Raw genomic sequence first — 17,496 nt, 5'->3', positions numbered from 1 at the left:
AAGAGATTACATTTAGGTATCTTTTGGTAACCCTTGTCAGAAAAGTGGAAAGAAAGCAAGGATGCTGCTTCTCAGCCAAGAAATAAGTTATCCATGGTGTGGAAAAGGATAAGGGAGATCTTTTCAGTCTTGGTGGCCTCACTTCTCTTCCTTTGTGAGGTACTGAAATGTGTTAGTAATTTTCTGGAAACTTTTTTCCCCAGCACCTGAAGCTAAAATTGTTTTATTGTCATGTATTGTTAATTAGATATACTATAGCATCTTTTCATTAGTGCTTAAATTTTGGTTTTAGGTGTAAACCTCATGTGGGACATCAAGTTTATTTTTATGCATCAGTTCGTGCCCAAAGACAAATTGTTATTTAACTGTATAATGTAAAATTTCATTACAGGGAAGAAAAACTTGAAAAATTACTTATGTATCCATCACTTGAAAGGATTTGGGATGGCTTTCAATAAAAGACATATACAGTTAAAACCAAGATGTATAATTAGGTCCAAGGAGAAGAAAGAAAAAAAAAAAAATAGATCTACAAAGATTGGTGTAGTTGTGATTCAACTTCAGTTTTAATGCTGAAGGCCCTAACAGCTAGTATAAGAAAGGAAGGAAGCTTGATTACATGAATCTCATTATTAGAAAGGAGGGAATATATAGTAAGTGTAGTAGTAAAGTTTCTGTTTTATTATAGCAGCTTGAATAAAAACTCAACGTACCACAGTTTAGTGACATTCATTCTGTACATTGTTATTTGGGTCTTTAAAAATTTCATTTGCCTCTTAACTGTTGGAGGGTACAAAACTCACTAATCTGTCTTCAACACATCCTCCTCTCTACCTGTCTACCAGTGTTCTTTCTAGATCACAAATTTTAATGAGTTGTTACTCTGCTTAGGAATTCTTAATGATTTCTGAATTAGTGAAGGTTCAGTCATGAGATAGAAACCACTCCAGATATTTAATCAGAATTTAATATAAGAAATTGTTGCCAATTAACTGTTTACCTAAAATGGTAAAGAAGTAAGCACTAAGGTATCACAGAGGCAGGAAAACTGCAAAGTGGATTCATCTTCTGGTACATGAAAGAAATGCCACCACAGGGTGAAGACGTGTTGCTGGGGTAGTACAGGAAGAAAAATCCCACAAGAAAAAACATAAAGCAGGAAGTGTTTTCTTCCTCTAACCTTACAGTTGCTTTTGGTGCCCTTTTTGGCATAACCTAAGAAGGGACCAGTTGGCAAGAATGTGGTTCGCAGAATCTCAGCCCCATCGTGACAAGGCAGAGTGAATCTGTAACCTTGCAACAATAACATAGTAACTGTCAGTGTTCACTTTACACAGCATGATTGTAAACCCCCCTTTTAGCCTTCTGTCCTGCCAGTCTCCCTACTCTGACATTCTCTCTCTTTGCCACATATCTTCACAAGTGTGATTTCTTTGCCCGTGCTGTTTTGCCACCTGTCAAGTTCTCTCCCTGCATATCCGGTGAACTTTCTCTTATTCCATGATGCTGAGCTCAAATGTTACATTCTCTGGGAAGGCCATCCCTCCTTTCTGAGAAATCTTTAACGCATTTTCATTGTCTATTCTTACATTGCTTTCAAGTAGGAGCTTGGGAATTTATTTTCATGTCTCTATGTGTGTCCCACAGCAATGCCTCTTACTTATACTACATTCACAAATAAAATATTTTTAAACTACCAAAACACAAACTAAGTATGCATACTTTCACAAGCTGCGTTTTTAAGGACAGATGGTTTCTAAATTAAGTGATTTTTATGGCTTTGTTTTTTGTCATTGGCATATCTAGAGGTGGGGGTGAGGAACATAAGGGATGGTTGTAGGGAGAGGACTAAGAGAGCAGTCAGCTGGGGAGTTAGCTGGGGGAACCAAAAGAAGAGGTTGAAGTTACTAAAATTTAGAAACTGTAAGCCCCTCATTGCACTGAAATTTGAAGAGAAGGTGATACTTGGTTTGATTGCATAGTTCACTCATTGAAAACATGTTGAAAGAGCCAAAGATGCTTTGATAAAATCTATATATGAGAGGTCACCTATATTGAGAGGTCAGTCTGCAAAGCTCAGTCTGCAGTCTGTGTCCATACCAGCAATATAAATGAACACATATGGGGCACCTTGGTGGCTCACTCAGTTAAGCATCTGCTTCATGATTTCAGCTCAGGTCATGATCTCACTGTCATGAGATCCAGCCCCACGTAGGGCTCCTCGCTGACCTCGCAGAGCCTACTTAGGATTCTCTCTCTCTCTCTCTCTCTCTCTCTCTCTCTCTCTCTCTCTGCCCCTCCGCCACTCTCTCTCAAAAAAATTTTTTTAATTACAAAAAAAAAGAATACATACAGGTATTTAACTTATAAGTTGTATTTTTTAAACCCCAAAATGTATAACTTTATGAAAACGCTTTTATGGTGCTGTTTATATTTGTTGAATAAAATACTCCTTAGCAGTTAATTTTCAAATTCAGTTCCTTAAGTTCTGCATGACAGCACTGAATTTTAGGATAGCTGTGTACATCACATGTGTGTATTGTAGTACATGTGTGACATTGGCCAAGTCTGATTAACTTACTGTTGATTTCAGTGTGTTTATGCTGCTTGTTTAATTGTTTTTAGCAAGTTGGGTGAAAGCTACAGAACTGTTAATAGTTTGCTTTTGATTGCTGACTGTTCTGTGATTTTGCTTTGTTTTTGCTGCCTACAGCTGTTGGTTTTTACTGTAAGTATCTTGAAAACTGTGGTATTCCATTACTTAACATTTCTGTGTAGTGTTTTATTATTTTTAAAAAGTCCCATGATACAGAATTGAATGAAGTAGGAACCAGAACTTTTCTACCCACTGATAAGCTTGCCAGTGTAGACTGGTGTGTATTCTTTTCATCATTTTCTTTGAATACATATATTTTTGGTTATAGAATCAGTATACATGCTGCTCTATAACTTGGAAACTTGTAGGGGGAATTTTTGACCTAATGTTCGATGAGACCTAAAACAACTCAACAGTGTGGCCACGGATTGTAAAACTGGAATTTTTCTTTTTTTCTCGAGTGTGCATATGGAACTTTTTGCTTACCTCTTTTTCATTTAATAGCACAAACCTTTTATTTGATTTCTTTAATACTTAGTAAACTTTCAGATTCAGCATTACAAGTCTGAGTTATTTTAACTAATTTTTTATTTTAAAGGAACATAAAGTTTTTGAAAAATCAAATTGCAGAGAAAGGATAGAATAGAAGTCTCCACTCCCCAGAATTAACAATTGTTCATTGATTCATATATCCTTCCAGAAATTTGAGTGCACATAAAATGTGTTCACATTCTCTGCACCCCAAATGATACACTGTACTTTCCTTCTCCTTACCCATCTCACCTGGCAATATACCTTGAATACTTTCCTGTTTCAGAATGTGTTGTTCTACCACAGTTTTTTTAACAGCTGTTGGCATTTCATTTAACCAGTCCCCTTTTGGTGGACATTTACAGTGTTGACTAAGTCTCTGTGTTTATGTATCTTTACATTTTATGTTTGCATTATTATTATATTTCAAATTTTTGTCATGCTTTGTGGAGATTTGTTTTCTCTGTTTTATATATATATGTGTATATATATATATATTTTCTGTGTGTGTGTGTACAAAATATCATCTGTTTTGCCTCCTGTCCAGCAAAACTTAAAATGTTTACCGCCTTACCCTTCATAGAACAAAAGTGCCAATTCTTGATCTATATATACCATTATACAACTATCTTGTGTTTTCGTAGTGAAACTCTTCATTATATAGATTTTCTTTCCTTGAACCACCACTTATTCTCTCAAGTATGAGCAGAGACTTTGTCCCATCTTATTTATTATTGTATCTTCATCATATGGAACACGGTTGACACATAACAGGCACTCCCTAAATATTTATTCACCATTTAGCAACTTAAAGTAAAATCAAAATGGGACACCTGGGTGGCTCAGTCGGTTAAGGTTCCAGCTGCAGCTCAGGTCATGATCTTGCATTTGGTGAGTTCAAGCCCCTTGTCACGCTCTCTGCACATAGCTCAGAGTCTGGAGCCTGCTTCAGATTCTTGGTCTTCCTTTCTGCTCTGCATGCACATTCTCTCTCTCTCTCTCTCTCTCTCTCTCTCTCTCTCTTTCCCACTCACTCTAAGTCAAAAATAAATAAATAAACATTAAAAACATAAGATAGAATCAAGAGGCAGCCTTTTGGTTTTATTTTATCATCATCTTACCTAAAAAGGTCTCCCATTTTTACTCTAACATCAGGGTCAATACATGCTTCCCTCAAGTATCTTATTTTTTTATTTTATTCAGCAAGATTATAGTTAGCATTCTAGAAATTTTGCCTTTGGGTTGAAAGGCCAGATATTGGAGATTGCTTTTCTTAAATTTATTTACCTATTACGTAAGATTTTTTTTTAAATGAACTATGAATCTTAAGACTAATAAATGCTGTCATCCACCAAGAGTCTTTTTAAATGTGTTTTCTCCTTACGGGGTTATATTTTTATATGCATTCTAATTTCATGCCTAAAATTTGAAATAATTAGATCATTTTTCTTGATTGAAATTTATTCTGACCTCATGTCTGCCATTCATCTGATCATTAACATTGGAATATCTGCCATGTTTAAGTATTAGGTTTGACATCTATGATGTCCCGCTGACAGCAAACATGTTGATGAAGAGTATGGATATTTTATATCTGTAACAACTCTAAAAGAGAAAAATAGGTTTACTCTGACAATGATAGCAATGCAAAGAAATGTCTTCCTCTAATCCTTTTCCAGGTAACTTTCTAGGTTGGCATTTACTACCTTGGCAAATTTATCAGGGTTTGGGTAATGGGCTGCCCTCTGGATAATCCCTTTTATGGTTCTATTCTAGAGGTACCCATTCATAATGCCAGATCCCTTTTGTGTGATTATGTCACAGTTTGGCCTTCACATGGGAAACAAATCACTTTTAAGAGAGTATGACTTTTTTTTTTTTTTAACTGTTTAGCAAGATACACAACTCTGAGTTCCTTCCCAGAATTCTGATGTTAATAGTATGTTGGAAACAAAAGAAGAGAAAATGAAATGTGTGCAAATTCCCACCCTCTCTTTGTGAATAAATTTCCCTAGAGAAGTTAAAGTGATCAGAGCATCTCCCCCTTACCTCAGGGTTAGCCAGTCCTGCGGGCTGAAAGCTCAGTCTCCAAAGACCTAGTAAGCTGATCCAATTCTAGAGCCCCAGACAACTGAGGCCTACTTTTGTGAAGAGGATAGGAATGGGGATAATGAAACCCTTTTGTTCACTGTCTTTCTCTTAGCAAACTGCAGTTTCCATCTACTTGAAAATATTTTCTAGCCACGGGTAGAGAAGCATCTCAATTTGGGTGGATCATAAAACACTCTAACCTTAAGCCTTGTAGGTTTACAAACCCGATGTCAGCAACACCTGAAGGATTGTCTTATTGCAAAGAAATAATGAACAAGAGGCTTTTGGTGACTCATATATTTGCATACATCAAGAAAGGCAGTTTGTTGCATCTATCTTATAAAAGAGACTTGATTGAATATATGAAGCTTTCTGCTTCCAACTTGGCAGTAGACCCAGAACATTTAGGACTCCTTTTTCCTGGAATTGTATTCATATATGTTCAGTTGAATCTTCCAGTCGGTCATGGAAATCTCTCTTTTTGTGCCATTAGCCTCAGAATGTTACCTTATTCTGTGAAATTATTTTCTGCCGCATCTATTTAATTACTCTTTTCTTCCCTTTAAACAGAAGTATACTTCAGATGGCCTTAAGATAAATTTGTTAAGTTTTCTTTATCTCTTAGAGTTAATAATGCAATAAGATAGTGCTAGAGAAACCATATCTACTTGAGCCACCAAACTCACTCAACCCAGTTACAGTCATTACCAAAAAAAACCCCACAAATAATATATTTTTTTTAAGAAAAAAAAAGACAATTTTGGGGTACCTGGTTTGCTCAGTTGGTTAAGCGCCGACTTCAGCTCAGGTCATGATCTCACAGTTTGTGAGTTTGAGCCCCACATCGGGCTCTCTGCTCACAGCTCAGAACCTGGAGCCTGCTTCAGATTCTGTGTCTCCCTCTGTGTCTGCCCCTCCCTCTCTCTCTCTCTCTCTCTCTCTCTCTCTCTCTCTCTCTCTCAAAAATGAATATTAGGAAAAAAATTTTTAAACAATTTTGTAACAATAATTTTAGGAAATTGGGAAATATTAATGATTAATTTTCAGATTATTTATGTTTATAATCAATATTCGGTAATATTAGGGGAAAATACACCATGTGTTCATGCTGTCAAATCACTTTTTACTTACACTGAATTATATTAAAAAGTAGCCCGGGGTCATCATATTGAACATTGTCCTGGAAGTTTTTGGCCAGTGCTGTGTAACAAGAAAAATTTTTTAAAATAAGGTAGAATGAGGAGGATAATATCATTACTTATTTGTGCATATCATATGAACATTTATCTTGAGGTAAGATTTATCTGCTGATAGCAGAAATCACAAAGGTAAAGGGGTGCCTTTGTGGCTCAGTCGGTTGAGTGTCTGTTGATTTCAGTTCAGGTCATGATCCCAGAGTCATGGGAGTGAGTCCTTTGTTGGGCTCTGCGCTGAGCATGGCTCCTGCTTGAGATTCTCTTTCTCCTCCTACCCATTTCACCCACTTGTGCTCTCTTTCTTCTTGTCTCAAAAATCAAAAAATTAAAAAGAAATGACAGTTTGAGATTTAACTGCATGAATATTTTAAATTTCCTGTTAAATATGAAAATAGGAAAACATGTGCCACTTTATAGTAGACTGAGCATTGTTATCTAGTATTGGCATAAATTCAGTAAGAAAGAGCATAAAGAATACCAAAAAGTATTTTTAAAAAGAAGGAATACTAAGAATGTAACGAAAATTGTTCTCTTTATATTCCAGGATGATAAAATATTATAGCCTTTTTGGAGAACACTTTGGCACTATATTTCAAAAACCTTAAAAATAAGCATGTCCTTCCTTGAATTCAGCAATTCTCTCTCTCTCTCTCTTCTTCGTCTCCTCCCCCATCCCCCACCCTTTTTGGATTTTCTTTGAGGAAATAATCAGATTGCCTGCAAAGGTTTATCTACTAGGGAAGGGGCGGGGGGTATTATTCATCATAATGTCATTATAAAAGATATGCAACCTAATGTTTGTCATTAAAGGTTTGTATGATGTAAAAATATAAAATACATATTATGGGGTTGCCTGGGTGGCTCATTGGGTTAAAGCATCTGACTCTTGATCTCACTGTTCATGAGTTCACATTCTGTATCAAGCTTTGCACTGATAGCACAGAGCCTGCCTGGAATTCACTCTCTCTACCCACCTCTCTGCCCTTCTCCTGCCCACACAAATGCACACGATCACTCTCTCTCTCTCTCAAAAATAAGTAAACATTTTTTAGAAGATAATTTTTTTTTTAAATTTTTTTAACGTTTATTTATTTTTGAGACAGAGACAGAGCATGAACGGGGGAGGGGCAGAGAGAGAGGGAGACACAGAATCGGAAACAGGCTCCAGGCTCTGAGCCATCAGCCCAGAGCCCGACGCGGGGCTCGAACTCACGGACCGCAAGATCGTGACCTGAGCTGAAGTCAGCCGCTTAACCAACTGAGCCACCCAGGCGCCCAGTAAACATTTTTTAAAACATAAATATATCTTAAGGAGTCCTATGCCTCCATTAAAAACAGCTTATTTTTTTGTATGTGTTTTTCTGTGAACATATATTAGTATTTCATCACCTGAGAAGGCTGATACATTCATTTATCAATAAATGCAACAGTGATTTCTGTTAACCTCCTAGAATAGAAATGTATGTATCACTGTTCAGAGGGAGCTTTTTGTTCTGAATTGCTTTTTGAAGAGTTTAATTGTCTTGAAAATAACAAGGCACACTTTTGTATTCATGTAGATATTCCTGATCAAGTTATAAGAGTTTTCAAAGCAGATCAACAAAGTTGCTACATTATCATCAGTAAAGACACTACAGCTAAAGAAGTTGTTTGTCATGCTGTTCATGAATTTGGTTTGACTGGTGCGTCTGACACATATTCTCTCTGTGAAGTTTCTGTTACTCCTGAGGGTGTCATAAAACAGAGAAGACTTCCGGACCAGTTCTCCAAATTAGCTGATAGAATTCAGCTCAATGGAAGGTGAATGTGCTTATTAGTGAATGTATTTTGTTTCTAGATGTGTTTCTTTTTTTTAATGAACTATAATTAGCCTACAGTTATGTTTATTTATTACATTTATTTATTTTATATTTATTACAGTTATATAATTAGCCTTAGTTTAAGGTGTACAGCATGTTTGACAGTTGTGTACAGTGTTCAGTGTTCTCCACGATGAGTGTAGTCACCGGACAATGTTGTCAGCCTGTTATTGGCTATATTTCCTCTGCTGTGTGTTTATCTCCATGAGCTATTTATTACATAACTGGAAGTTTTTAAATCTCTTAATCCCCCTTTATCTAGATGTGTTTTTGAAGATCATGTGTAAAAACAGACATTTTAAGTAGAAACATCACGTCTTAAGGCCACTGAACTCACTCTAAAATTAAAGTAGGATTTCTCTTTTTCAGCTTCCTTGTCTCCATAATTACGTAAATGGAATCTCAGAATGTTAGCTCTCATAAAGACTACCTGAAAATGAGAGGAGAGAGAGGACAATTTGCTAAGCTATTTTAGCCCTCCTGCTGAAATAGTCTTAGAACCACTGATGTAGTCCAGTCCATTTTTTACAGAGGAAACCAAGTGATACATATCTTTATATGTATTTGACAATATATGTGTTAAATTATAAATTTGTTTTTAATGTGACTAAAATTTACGTGGGACAAAAGAAGGCATAATTTTTAAATGAGCTCCGAAAATTATTTGATCAACCAGAAGATTGTTTCTATAGTACATTTGTTCTTTATGCTGGTGGTTTTCTCTGAGAATAATATGTTCTTTTTAGTGACCTGAGATTTACATGTAGAGTAAAATTGTTAGAAACCTTAGAGAGATTGCCTGCCATGGATGCTGTTAAAAGAGTGGGTTAACTCTGCTTTGCTGGCTACACATAGTGCTTAAAGAGCACAGACCCTGGAGCCAGGGTGCTCAGCAGTCTGGGTAAATTCTAGTTCTGGCTGTGTGACCAGGGTGTTATTTAGTTTCTCTCTGCCTGAATTTTCTCATCAAAAATATGGGGATGATAATAAATAGAAACTACCTCATAAGAATGTTAAGAGAATTAATGAGTTGACCTACCCTATAAATGTTAGATATAATTAACTAGTGTAATGGGTCTCAACACATTTGTAGTATTCTTTTAGGCATGTGAACAGTATAAAAGAAGAAAAAGAGGTATAGTTGCTTGACTGTAAAAATAGATGAGATACAAACTTAGGCTTGGATCGAGTTGTATACCAGAAAAGAATAAAGTAAAAGTGACGTGTGACACAGCATGTTACCTCTTTGTCCCCAGCAACAGCCTTGTGCAAGATATTTCCCAACTGTGAAGCTTGTCTCTTAACTTTTAAGTGCTATAGAATTGTTGATGTAAAAAGAAGAAAATGAAGGTCTTTTTTATGGTTGCTGATCAGTACCATTTGCTGGAGTGAGGTTTTGTATTTAACAAGGGAGAAAATGTTAGTGCAAGGGTTTCTCTCCTTTACAGGTTTTACTCTTCTTTGCTCCTCTTGGGAATTCAGAAATGAAGAAGAAAATAAGCGTAGGAACAACTTCTGAATAGATTCAGGTGTTTATTCATGCTGTCCATGAACAAATACTTAACATAGTACCTGCTATGCATCAGATACCTTCATATAGGCCTTATAGAGCTTTCATCCTCAAGAATATATACACAGTTATTGACACATTTTGTGAGTAGTTGTGTAAAATGATAAGGTTTACGGCACTATCAACATTATTTTTACTCTTTAAATTTTTCTCATTTAAAATGTTAATTTTCTGGGGCACCTGAGTAGCTCAGTAGGTTAAGTATCTGACTCTTCATTTCTGCTCAGGTCATGATCTCATGGTTCCTGTGTTTGAGCCCTGCCTCGGGCCTTGTGCTGACAGCGCATAGCCTGTTTGGGATTCTCTGTCTCCCTCTATCTTTCTCTCAAAAATAAATGAACACTTAAAATGTTAATTTTCCATTTCATCTACAAATGAATAGTCTGCTAATATTTTTGACAAAATGTTATTAACCGTATAATGACATTTTGACAAGTTAGATACGGAAGATGCTCTTATAAATGTGAAATCACTTATAAAAACAATTTTTTTTTTAGGTATTATTTAAAAAATAACATGGAAACAGAAACTTTATGTTCAGATGAAGATGCCCAAGAACTAGTTAAGGAAAGCCAACTGTCCATGCTGCAGCTCAGTACCATTGAGGTGGCCACTCAGCTATCAATGAGGGACTTTGATTTGTTTCGTAATATTGAGCCTACTGAATACATCGATGACCTTTTTAAGTTAGATTCCAAAACAGGAAATACTCACTTGAAAGAGTTTGAGGACATTGTTAACCAGGAGACATTCTGGGTTGCTTCAGAGATTTTAACTGAACCAAATCAGCTCAAACGAATGAAGATTATTAAGCATTTTATTAAAATTGCACTTCATTGTAGAGAATGTAAGAACTTCAATTCCATGTTTGCAATAATAAGGTAAGTTTGTACAAATAGTTGTGTATAGTTTTGTTGTATTAGATATGAAGCTAATTTCTTGTGTGTTAAGTGACTAGCAGAAGAAAAGTCCGATTAACAGGTTTTTAAAGTATTGTTAGAGTTAATATGTTTTCCCTTCTGGTGATAGTGGTTTTTTGCTTTTTGTTTCTTCCATCATTCATTTAAACTTTTTTTTTTTTTTGGCTGAATAAGGTTGATTGCCTTGCCATTTTTCTTCCTTTCTCTCCCTTTGGCATACTCTCTTTGGATATATGCCCAACAGTTGGTCTTTATCATCAGACTCCAGTACTGTGCATCTTTCATTATCTACCTCACTGTGATTTGGCACTGGAAAATCATAGTGTGGTATCAGTACTCTAATCTAAAATTGCTATTTTGAAACAACAACAACAACAGTAATAATGCAACTATTTGGTAAGCTCATTCATCAGGTACTGCCTCACCTATCACTGGATGTGTTGTTGTCCAAACAAGGTAGGCATTAGAATTAGAATTACAAAAATTTGGTTTATAAAAGCCCAGAAAGTGTGGATGGTTATATGAGCTGGGAATCTTCTTCCCCTGACTCACTAGGTTTGGCTGAGATTGATAATTTATCTTCTGACCCTCCCCTATAGTATAGTGCTGATCATTAGAGGGATTCCTCTCAAAGGAAGTGTAATTTTAAATAGGGAGGGTAGTTGCAGTTTTGTGCATTTATAAGGCCACGTGCTTACATATAGCAGCATAATTACATCTTAATCCCAACTATGTATGCCACGCCGCACCCCCCACCCCCCGCCCAGAATTTAATTATGGCTTGTTCCTACCCTCACATGAGATAGAATCAGAATCTTTATCATGATAAATCTGTCATGGTAATAAAAAAGTCCTTTATGAAGTTAACCATTGGATACACTTTAATTAGATGCTTTAGGAGGAGTTTTGGGTTGGGGCGGGGGTGTTTTTTGTTTGTTTCTTTTTTTTAGGAGGACTATGGAACAGAGTTTAGCAGTGACCTTTAGAATCAGCTGCACTTGTGTCAGAGTCCTGCATCTGTGGTGTAGTAGCAATGTGTCAGTAGAAAATTGAAGACCATTTTTTGTTTTGTTTTGTTTTGTTTTTTGTTTTTCATCTGTAAAATGCAGGGATCACACTTCATACTGACAGTTTTTAACAGCTGAGTCTAAAGGGAACAAAAATGCCATTGATAAGTACTTCGAAGGTTAGAAATTGAAACTGTGTAGGGACAGGCTTAGTTTTGGAGTAGTGTGAATAAAACTGACACCAAGAGGATTTCTGTGTAACCAGAGAGCATAAAAGGTAAATGGCTTAAGAGTCATAACTAGTGACCATCCTGAATGTTGGGGTGAAGAAGAGAGTCCAACCAAGAGATAGAGGATGAATAAAAGAAATAATACACCAGCACAGTGATGATCGTGTCACTAAAGCCAAGGAAAGAATGATTCAAGAGAAGGTGGTGAACAGTAGCCCCAAAATGGGTATTTGGTTAAGAGGTTTGTTTTGTTTTAAAGAGCGTTTTATTATACACATTACACATTTTCAGTAGTTCCTGAAAAATTAATTGCTTTGTTCCTCCTATTTTATGTTTAAGTGTATCAGACAAGATAAAGCACATACCAAGTTTCCAGCAGAGGTGACACAGGTGAACCAACCAGTCCTTCCTGCTATTAGATACTATATTTTATTTATTTGAGTTCTTTTTCTTAGTTTTGCTAAGAGTTTGTCAATTTTGTTTATTGTTTCATTGCTTTTTTATTTTTATTTTTTGGCCTCTATTTCTGCTGTGATATTTGTTATTCCCTTCCTTTTCCTAACTTTGGGCTAAGTTTCTTTTTCTAGCTCTTTGATGTGAAAAGTTAGATAATTTATTGGAGATCTTACTTACTATAGAAAGTTATCACTAAACTTCTGTCTTGGAAATCGTTTTTGCAGCATCCCAGTGGTTTTGGTATGTTGTGTCTCCATTTTCCTTTTTGAGAGATACTTATTTCCCTTTTGGTTTTTTTGACCCATTCACGGTTATGTTGTTTAATTTCTACCCATTGGTAGATTTTCACATTTTCCTCTTCTTAATTCCTAGTTTTAGACCATTATGGGCAGAAAAAAATATTTAGCATGATTTCAGTCTTCTTAAATTTGCTAAGACTTTTGAGGTTTAGTTTCTAATCTCTCCTGGAGAATGTTCCGTTCATGCTTGAGAAGAGTGAATATTCTGCTAATGGTGAAAGACCTGTCCAGTGTGTATTTGTTAGGTCCATTCAGCCTAAGGTGTGGTTCAAGTCCCATTTCTTTATTGATTTTCTGTCTAGGTAATTCATCCATTCCTGCAAGTGGGGTATTGAAGTCCCATACTAGTATATTGCCGCTTGTTGCTACTTCAGGTCTATTACTGTTTGCTTAATATAGTTAGGTGCTGAAATGTTGGGTGCATGTATATTAATGACTTTGATGTTTTCTTGATGAGTTGACCCTTTATCATTATGTAATGACCCTGTCTCTTGTTACCATTTTTGATTTAAAGTCCTTTTTATCTGATACAAATATAGCTACCCTGCTCTCACTTGGTTTCCACTTGCATGGACTGTCTTTTCCACAGTTTGATTTCCAGCTTATGTGTGTCCTTTAAGCTAAAGTGAGTCTTTTGTAGGCAGCATATAGTTGGGTCTTGCTTTTTTATTCTTCCACCCATTTGGTGGGAAAATTTCAATCCATTTACATTTATTTTTTTTTTTTTAGATGAAGTCATAGTGTCTTTTTTTTTTTAATTTTTTAATGTTTATTTATTTTTAATATGAAATTTATTGCCGAATTGGTTTCCATACAACACCCATTGCTCATCCCAGCAGGTGCCCTCCTCAGTGCCCATCACCCACTTTCCCCTCCCACCCCCCATCAACCCTCAAGTTTATTCTGTTTTTAAGAGTCTCTTATGGTTTGCCTCCCTCCCTCTCTTAACTTTTTTTATCCCCTCCCCCTCCCCCATGGTCTTCTGTTAAGTTTCTCAGGATCCCCATAAGAGAGAAAACATATGGTATCTGTCTTTCTCTGTATAACTTTTTTCACTTAGCATAACACTCTCCAGTTCCATGCACGTTGCTACAAAAGGCCATATTTCATTCTTTCTCATTGCCAAGTAGTATTCCATTGTATATATAAACCACAACTTCTTTATCTATTCATCAGTTGATGGACATTTAGGCTCTTTCCATGACTTGGCTATTGTTGAAAGTGCTGCCATAAACATTGGGGTACAAGTGCCCCTAGGCATCAGCACTCCCTTATCACTTGGGTAAATTCCTAGCAGTGCTATTGCTGGGTCACAGAGTAGATCTATTTTTAATTTTTTGAGGGACCTCCACACCGTTTTCCAGAGCGGCTGCACCAGTTTGTATTCCCACCAACAATGCAAGAGGGTTCCCATTTCTCCACATCCTCTCCATCATCTGTAGTCGCCCGATTTGTTCGTTTTAGCCACTCTGACTGGCGTGAGATGATATCTCAGTGTGATTTTGATGATTTGTATTTCCCTGATGAGGAGTGACGTTGAGCATCTTTTCATGTGCCTGTTGGCCGTCTGGATGTCTTCCTTAGAGAATTGTCTGTTCATGTTTCTGCCCATTTCTTCACTGGATTATTTGTTTTTCGGGTGTGGAGTTTGGTGAGTTCTTTATAGATTTTGGAAACTAGCCCTTTGTCCGATATGTCATTTGCAAATATCTTTTCCCATTCCGTTGGTTGCCTTTTAGTTTTGTTGATTGTTTCCTTTGCAGTGCAGAAGCTTTTTATCTTCATGAGGTCCCAATAGTTCATTTTTGCTTTTAATTCCCTTGCCTTTGGAGATGTGTCAAGTAAGAAATTGATGCAGCTCAGGTCAGAGAGGTTTTTTTCCTGCTTTCTCCTCTAGGGTTTTGATGGTTTCCTGTCGCCCATTCATCCTTCATCCATTTTGAGTTTATTTTTGTGATGGTGTAAGAAAGTGGTCTGGTTTCATTTTTCTGCATGTTGCTGTCCAGTTCTCCCAGCACCATTTGTTAAAGACACTGTCTTTTTTTCCATTGGATACTTTTCCTGCTTTGTCAAAGATTAGTTGGCCATACTTCTGTGGGTCCAGTTTTGGAGTCTCTGTCCTATTCCATTGGTCTATGTGTCTGTTTTTGTGCCAATACCATGCTGTCTTGATGATTACAGCTTTGTAGTAGAGGCTAAAATCTGGGATTGTGATACCTCCCACTTTGGTCGTCGTCTTCAATATTACTTTGACTATTCGGGGTCTTTTGTGGTTCCATACAAATTTTAGGATTGCTTGTTCTAGCTTCGAGAAGAATGCTGGTGCAATTTTGATTGGGATTGTATTGAATGTGTCGATTGCTTTGGATAGTATTGACATTTTAAACAATGTTATTTTTCCAATCCATGAGCATGGAATGATGGAGAACTATCTATCATGCTACTGGAAGTCAAAATAAAGCTGGAGTAGCCATACTTATATCAGACAAACTAGACTTTAAAGGCTGTAACAAGAGATGAAGAAGGGCATTATATAATAATTACAGGGTCTATCCATCATGAAGAGGTAACAATTATGTCTATGTGCCGAATACAGGAGCTGCCAAATATATAAAACAATCACAAACATAAGCGACCTTATTGATAAGAATGTGGTAATTGCAGGGGACTTTAATACCCCACTTAGAGCAATAGATAGATAATCTAGACACAGAATCAATAAAGAAACAAGGGCCCTGAATGATACATTGGATCAGATGGACTTGACAGATATATTTAGAACTCTGCATCCCAAAGCAACAGAATATACTTTCTTCTCGAGTGCACATGGAACATTCTCCAAGATAGATCACATACTGGGTCCCAAAACAGCCCTTCATAGGTATAAAAGAATTGAGATCATACCATGCACACTTTCAGACCACAATGCTGTGAAACTTGAAATCAACCACAGGAAACAGTCTGGAATATCTCCAAAAGCATGGGAGTTAAAGAACACCCTACTAAAGAATGAATGGGTCAACCAGGCACTTAGAGAAGAAATTAAAAAATATATGGAAACAAACGAAAATGAAAATACAACAATCCAAACGGTTTGGGAAGCAGCGAAGGCAGTCCTGAGAGGAAAATACATTGCAATCCACGCCTATCTCAAGAAACACGAAAAATCCCCAATACAAAATCTAACAGCACACCTAAAGGAAATAGAAGCAGAACAGCAAAGACACCCCAAACCCAGCAGAAGAAGAGAAATAATAAAGATCAGAGCAGAAATAAACAATATATAATCTAAAAAAAACTGTAGAGCAGTTCAATGAAACCAAGAGTAGGTTTTGAAAAAATAAACAAAATTGATAAACTTCTAGCCAGGCTTCTCAAAAAGAAAAGGGAGAGGACCCAAATAGATAAAATCATGAATGAAAATGGAATTATTACAACCAATCCCTCAGAAATACAAGCAATTATCAGGGAATACCATGAAAAATTATATGCCAACAAACTGGACAACCTGGAAGAAATGGACAAATTCCACACACTTCCAAAACTCAAACAGGAAGAAATAGAAAATTTGAACAGACCCTTAACCAGTGAAGAAATTGAATCAGTTATCAAAAATCTCCCAACAGGTAAGAGTCTAGGACCAGATGGCTTCCCAGGGGAATTCTACCAGACATTTAGAGCAGAGATAATACCTATCCTTCCCAAGCTATTCCAAAAAATAGAAAGGGAAGGCAAACCTCCAGACTCAATCTATGAAGCCAGCAATACTTTGGTTCCCAAACCAGACAGAGACCCAACAAGAAAAGAGAACTACAGGCCAATATCCCTGATGAATATGGATGCACAAATTCTCAATAAGATACTAGCAAATTGAATTCAACAGCATATAAAAAGAATTATTCACCATGATCCAGTGGGATGCATTCCTGAGCTGCGGGGCTGGTTCAACATTCACAAACCAATCAGTGTGATACATCACGTTAATAAAAGAAAAGAACCATGGATCCTGTCAACCAATACCGAAAAAGCATTTGACAATATTCAGCACCCTTTCTTAATAAAAACCCTCGAGAAAGTCGGAACAGAAGGAACATACTTAAGCATCATAAAAGCCATTTATGAAAAGCCCACAGATAATATCATCCTCAATGGGGAAAAACCGAGAGCTTTCCCCCTGAGATCAGGAACATGACAGGGATGTGTACTCTCACTGCTGTTGTTTAACATAGTGTTGGAAGTTCTCGCATCAGCAATCAGACAACAAAAGGAAATCAAAGGCATCAAAATTGGCAAAGATGAACTCAACCTTTCACTTTTTGCATATGACGTGATACTATACATGGAAAACCCAATAGATTCCACCAAAAGTCTGCTACAACTGATAATGAATTCAGCAAAGTCGCAGGGTACAAAATTAATGTACAGAAATCAGGTGCATTCTTATACACTAATAATGAAGCAACAGAAAGACAAATAAACTGGTCCCATTCACAGTTGCGCCAAGAATCATAAAACACCTAGTAATAAACCTAACCAAAGATGTGAAAGATCTGTATGCTGATAACTGTAGAAAGCTTATGAAGGAAATTGAAAAAGATACAAAGTCCATTTACACTTAGAATGATTACTGATACATGTGGGCTTTTACTACTGCCATTTTATTATTTTCTCGCTGTTTTGTCTTTCTTTTTTACTCCCTTGCTGTGTTCTTTTGTGAATTGATGATCTTCTGTGCTGATAT

General features: G+C 36.5%; 1 protein-coding gene across 13 annotated transcripts in view; it reads left to right on the top strand.

Annotated features, from left to right (window-relative positions):
- Window positions 1-17,496, top strand: part of RAPGEF6 (Rap guanine nucleotide exchange factor 6) — a 192,273-nt gene that overhangs the window by 141,287 nt on the left and 33,490 nt on the right. For 8 of the 13 annotated variants that reach the window (XM_040444399.1, XM_040444397.1, XM_040444401.1 and 5 more), the window contains 3 exons: window positions 2,714-2,728; window positions 7,974-8,214; window positions 10,341-10,724. In XM_040444399.1, the coding sequence (XP_040300333.1) occupies window positions 2,714-2,728; window positions 7,974-8,214; window positions 10,341-10,724 (640 nt within the window). The remainder of the gene's footprint in view (window positions 1-2,713; window positions 2,729-7,973; window positions 8,215-10,340; window positions 10,725-17,496) is intronic. The other 5 variants (XM_040444398.1, XM_040444402.1, XM_040444396.1 and 2 more) reach the window with 1 other exon arrangement.

Source organism: Herpailurus yagouaroundi, unplaced genomic scaffold (assembly GCF_014898765.1).
Source record: "Herpailurus yagouaroundi ecotype Mexico unplaced genomic scaffold, PumYag 192, whole genome shotgun sequence".
Taxonomy (NCBI): domain Eukaryota; kingdom Metazoa; phylum Chordata; class Mammalia; order Carnivora; family Felidae; genus Herpailurus; species Herpailurus yagouaroundi.
Note: the sequence above shows the minus strand (reverse complement) of the source record. Positions and strands in the feature narration are given on the sequence as shown.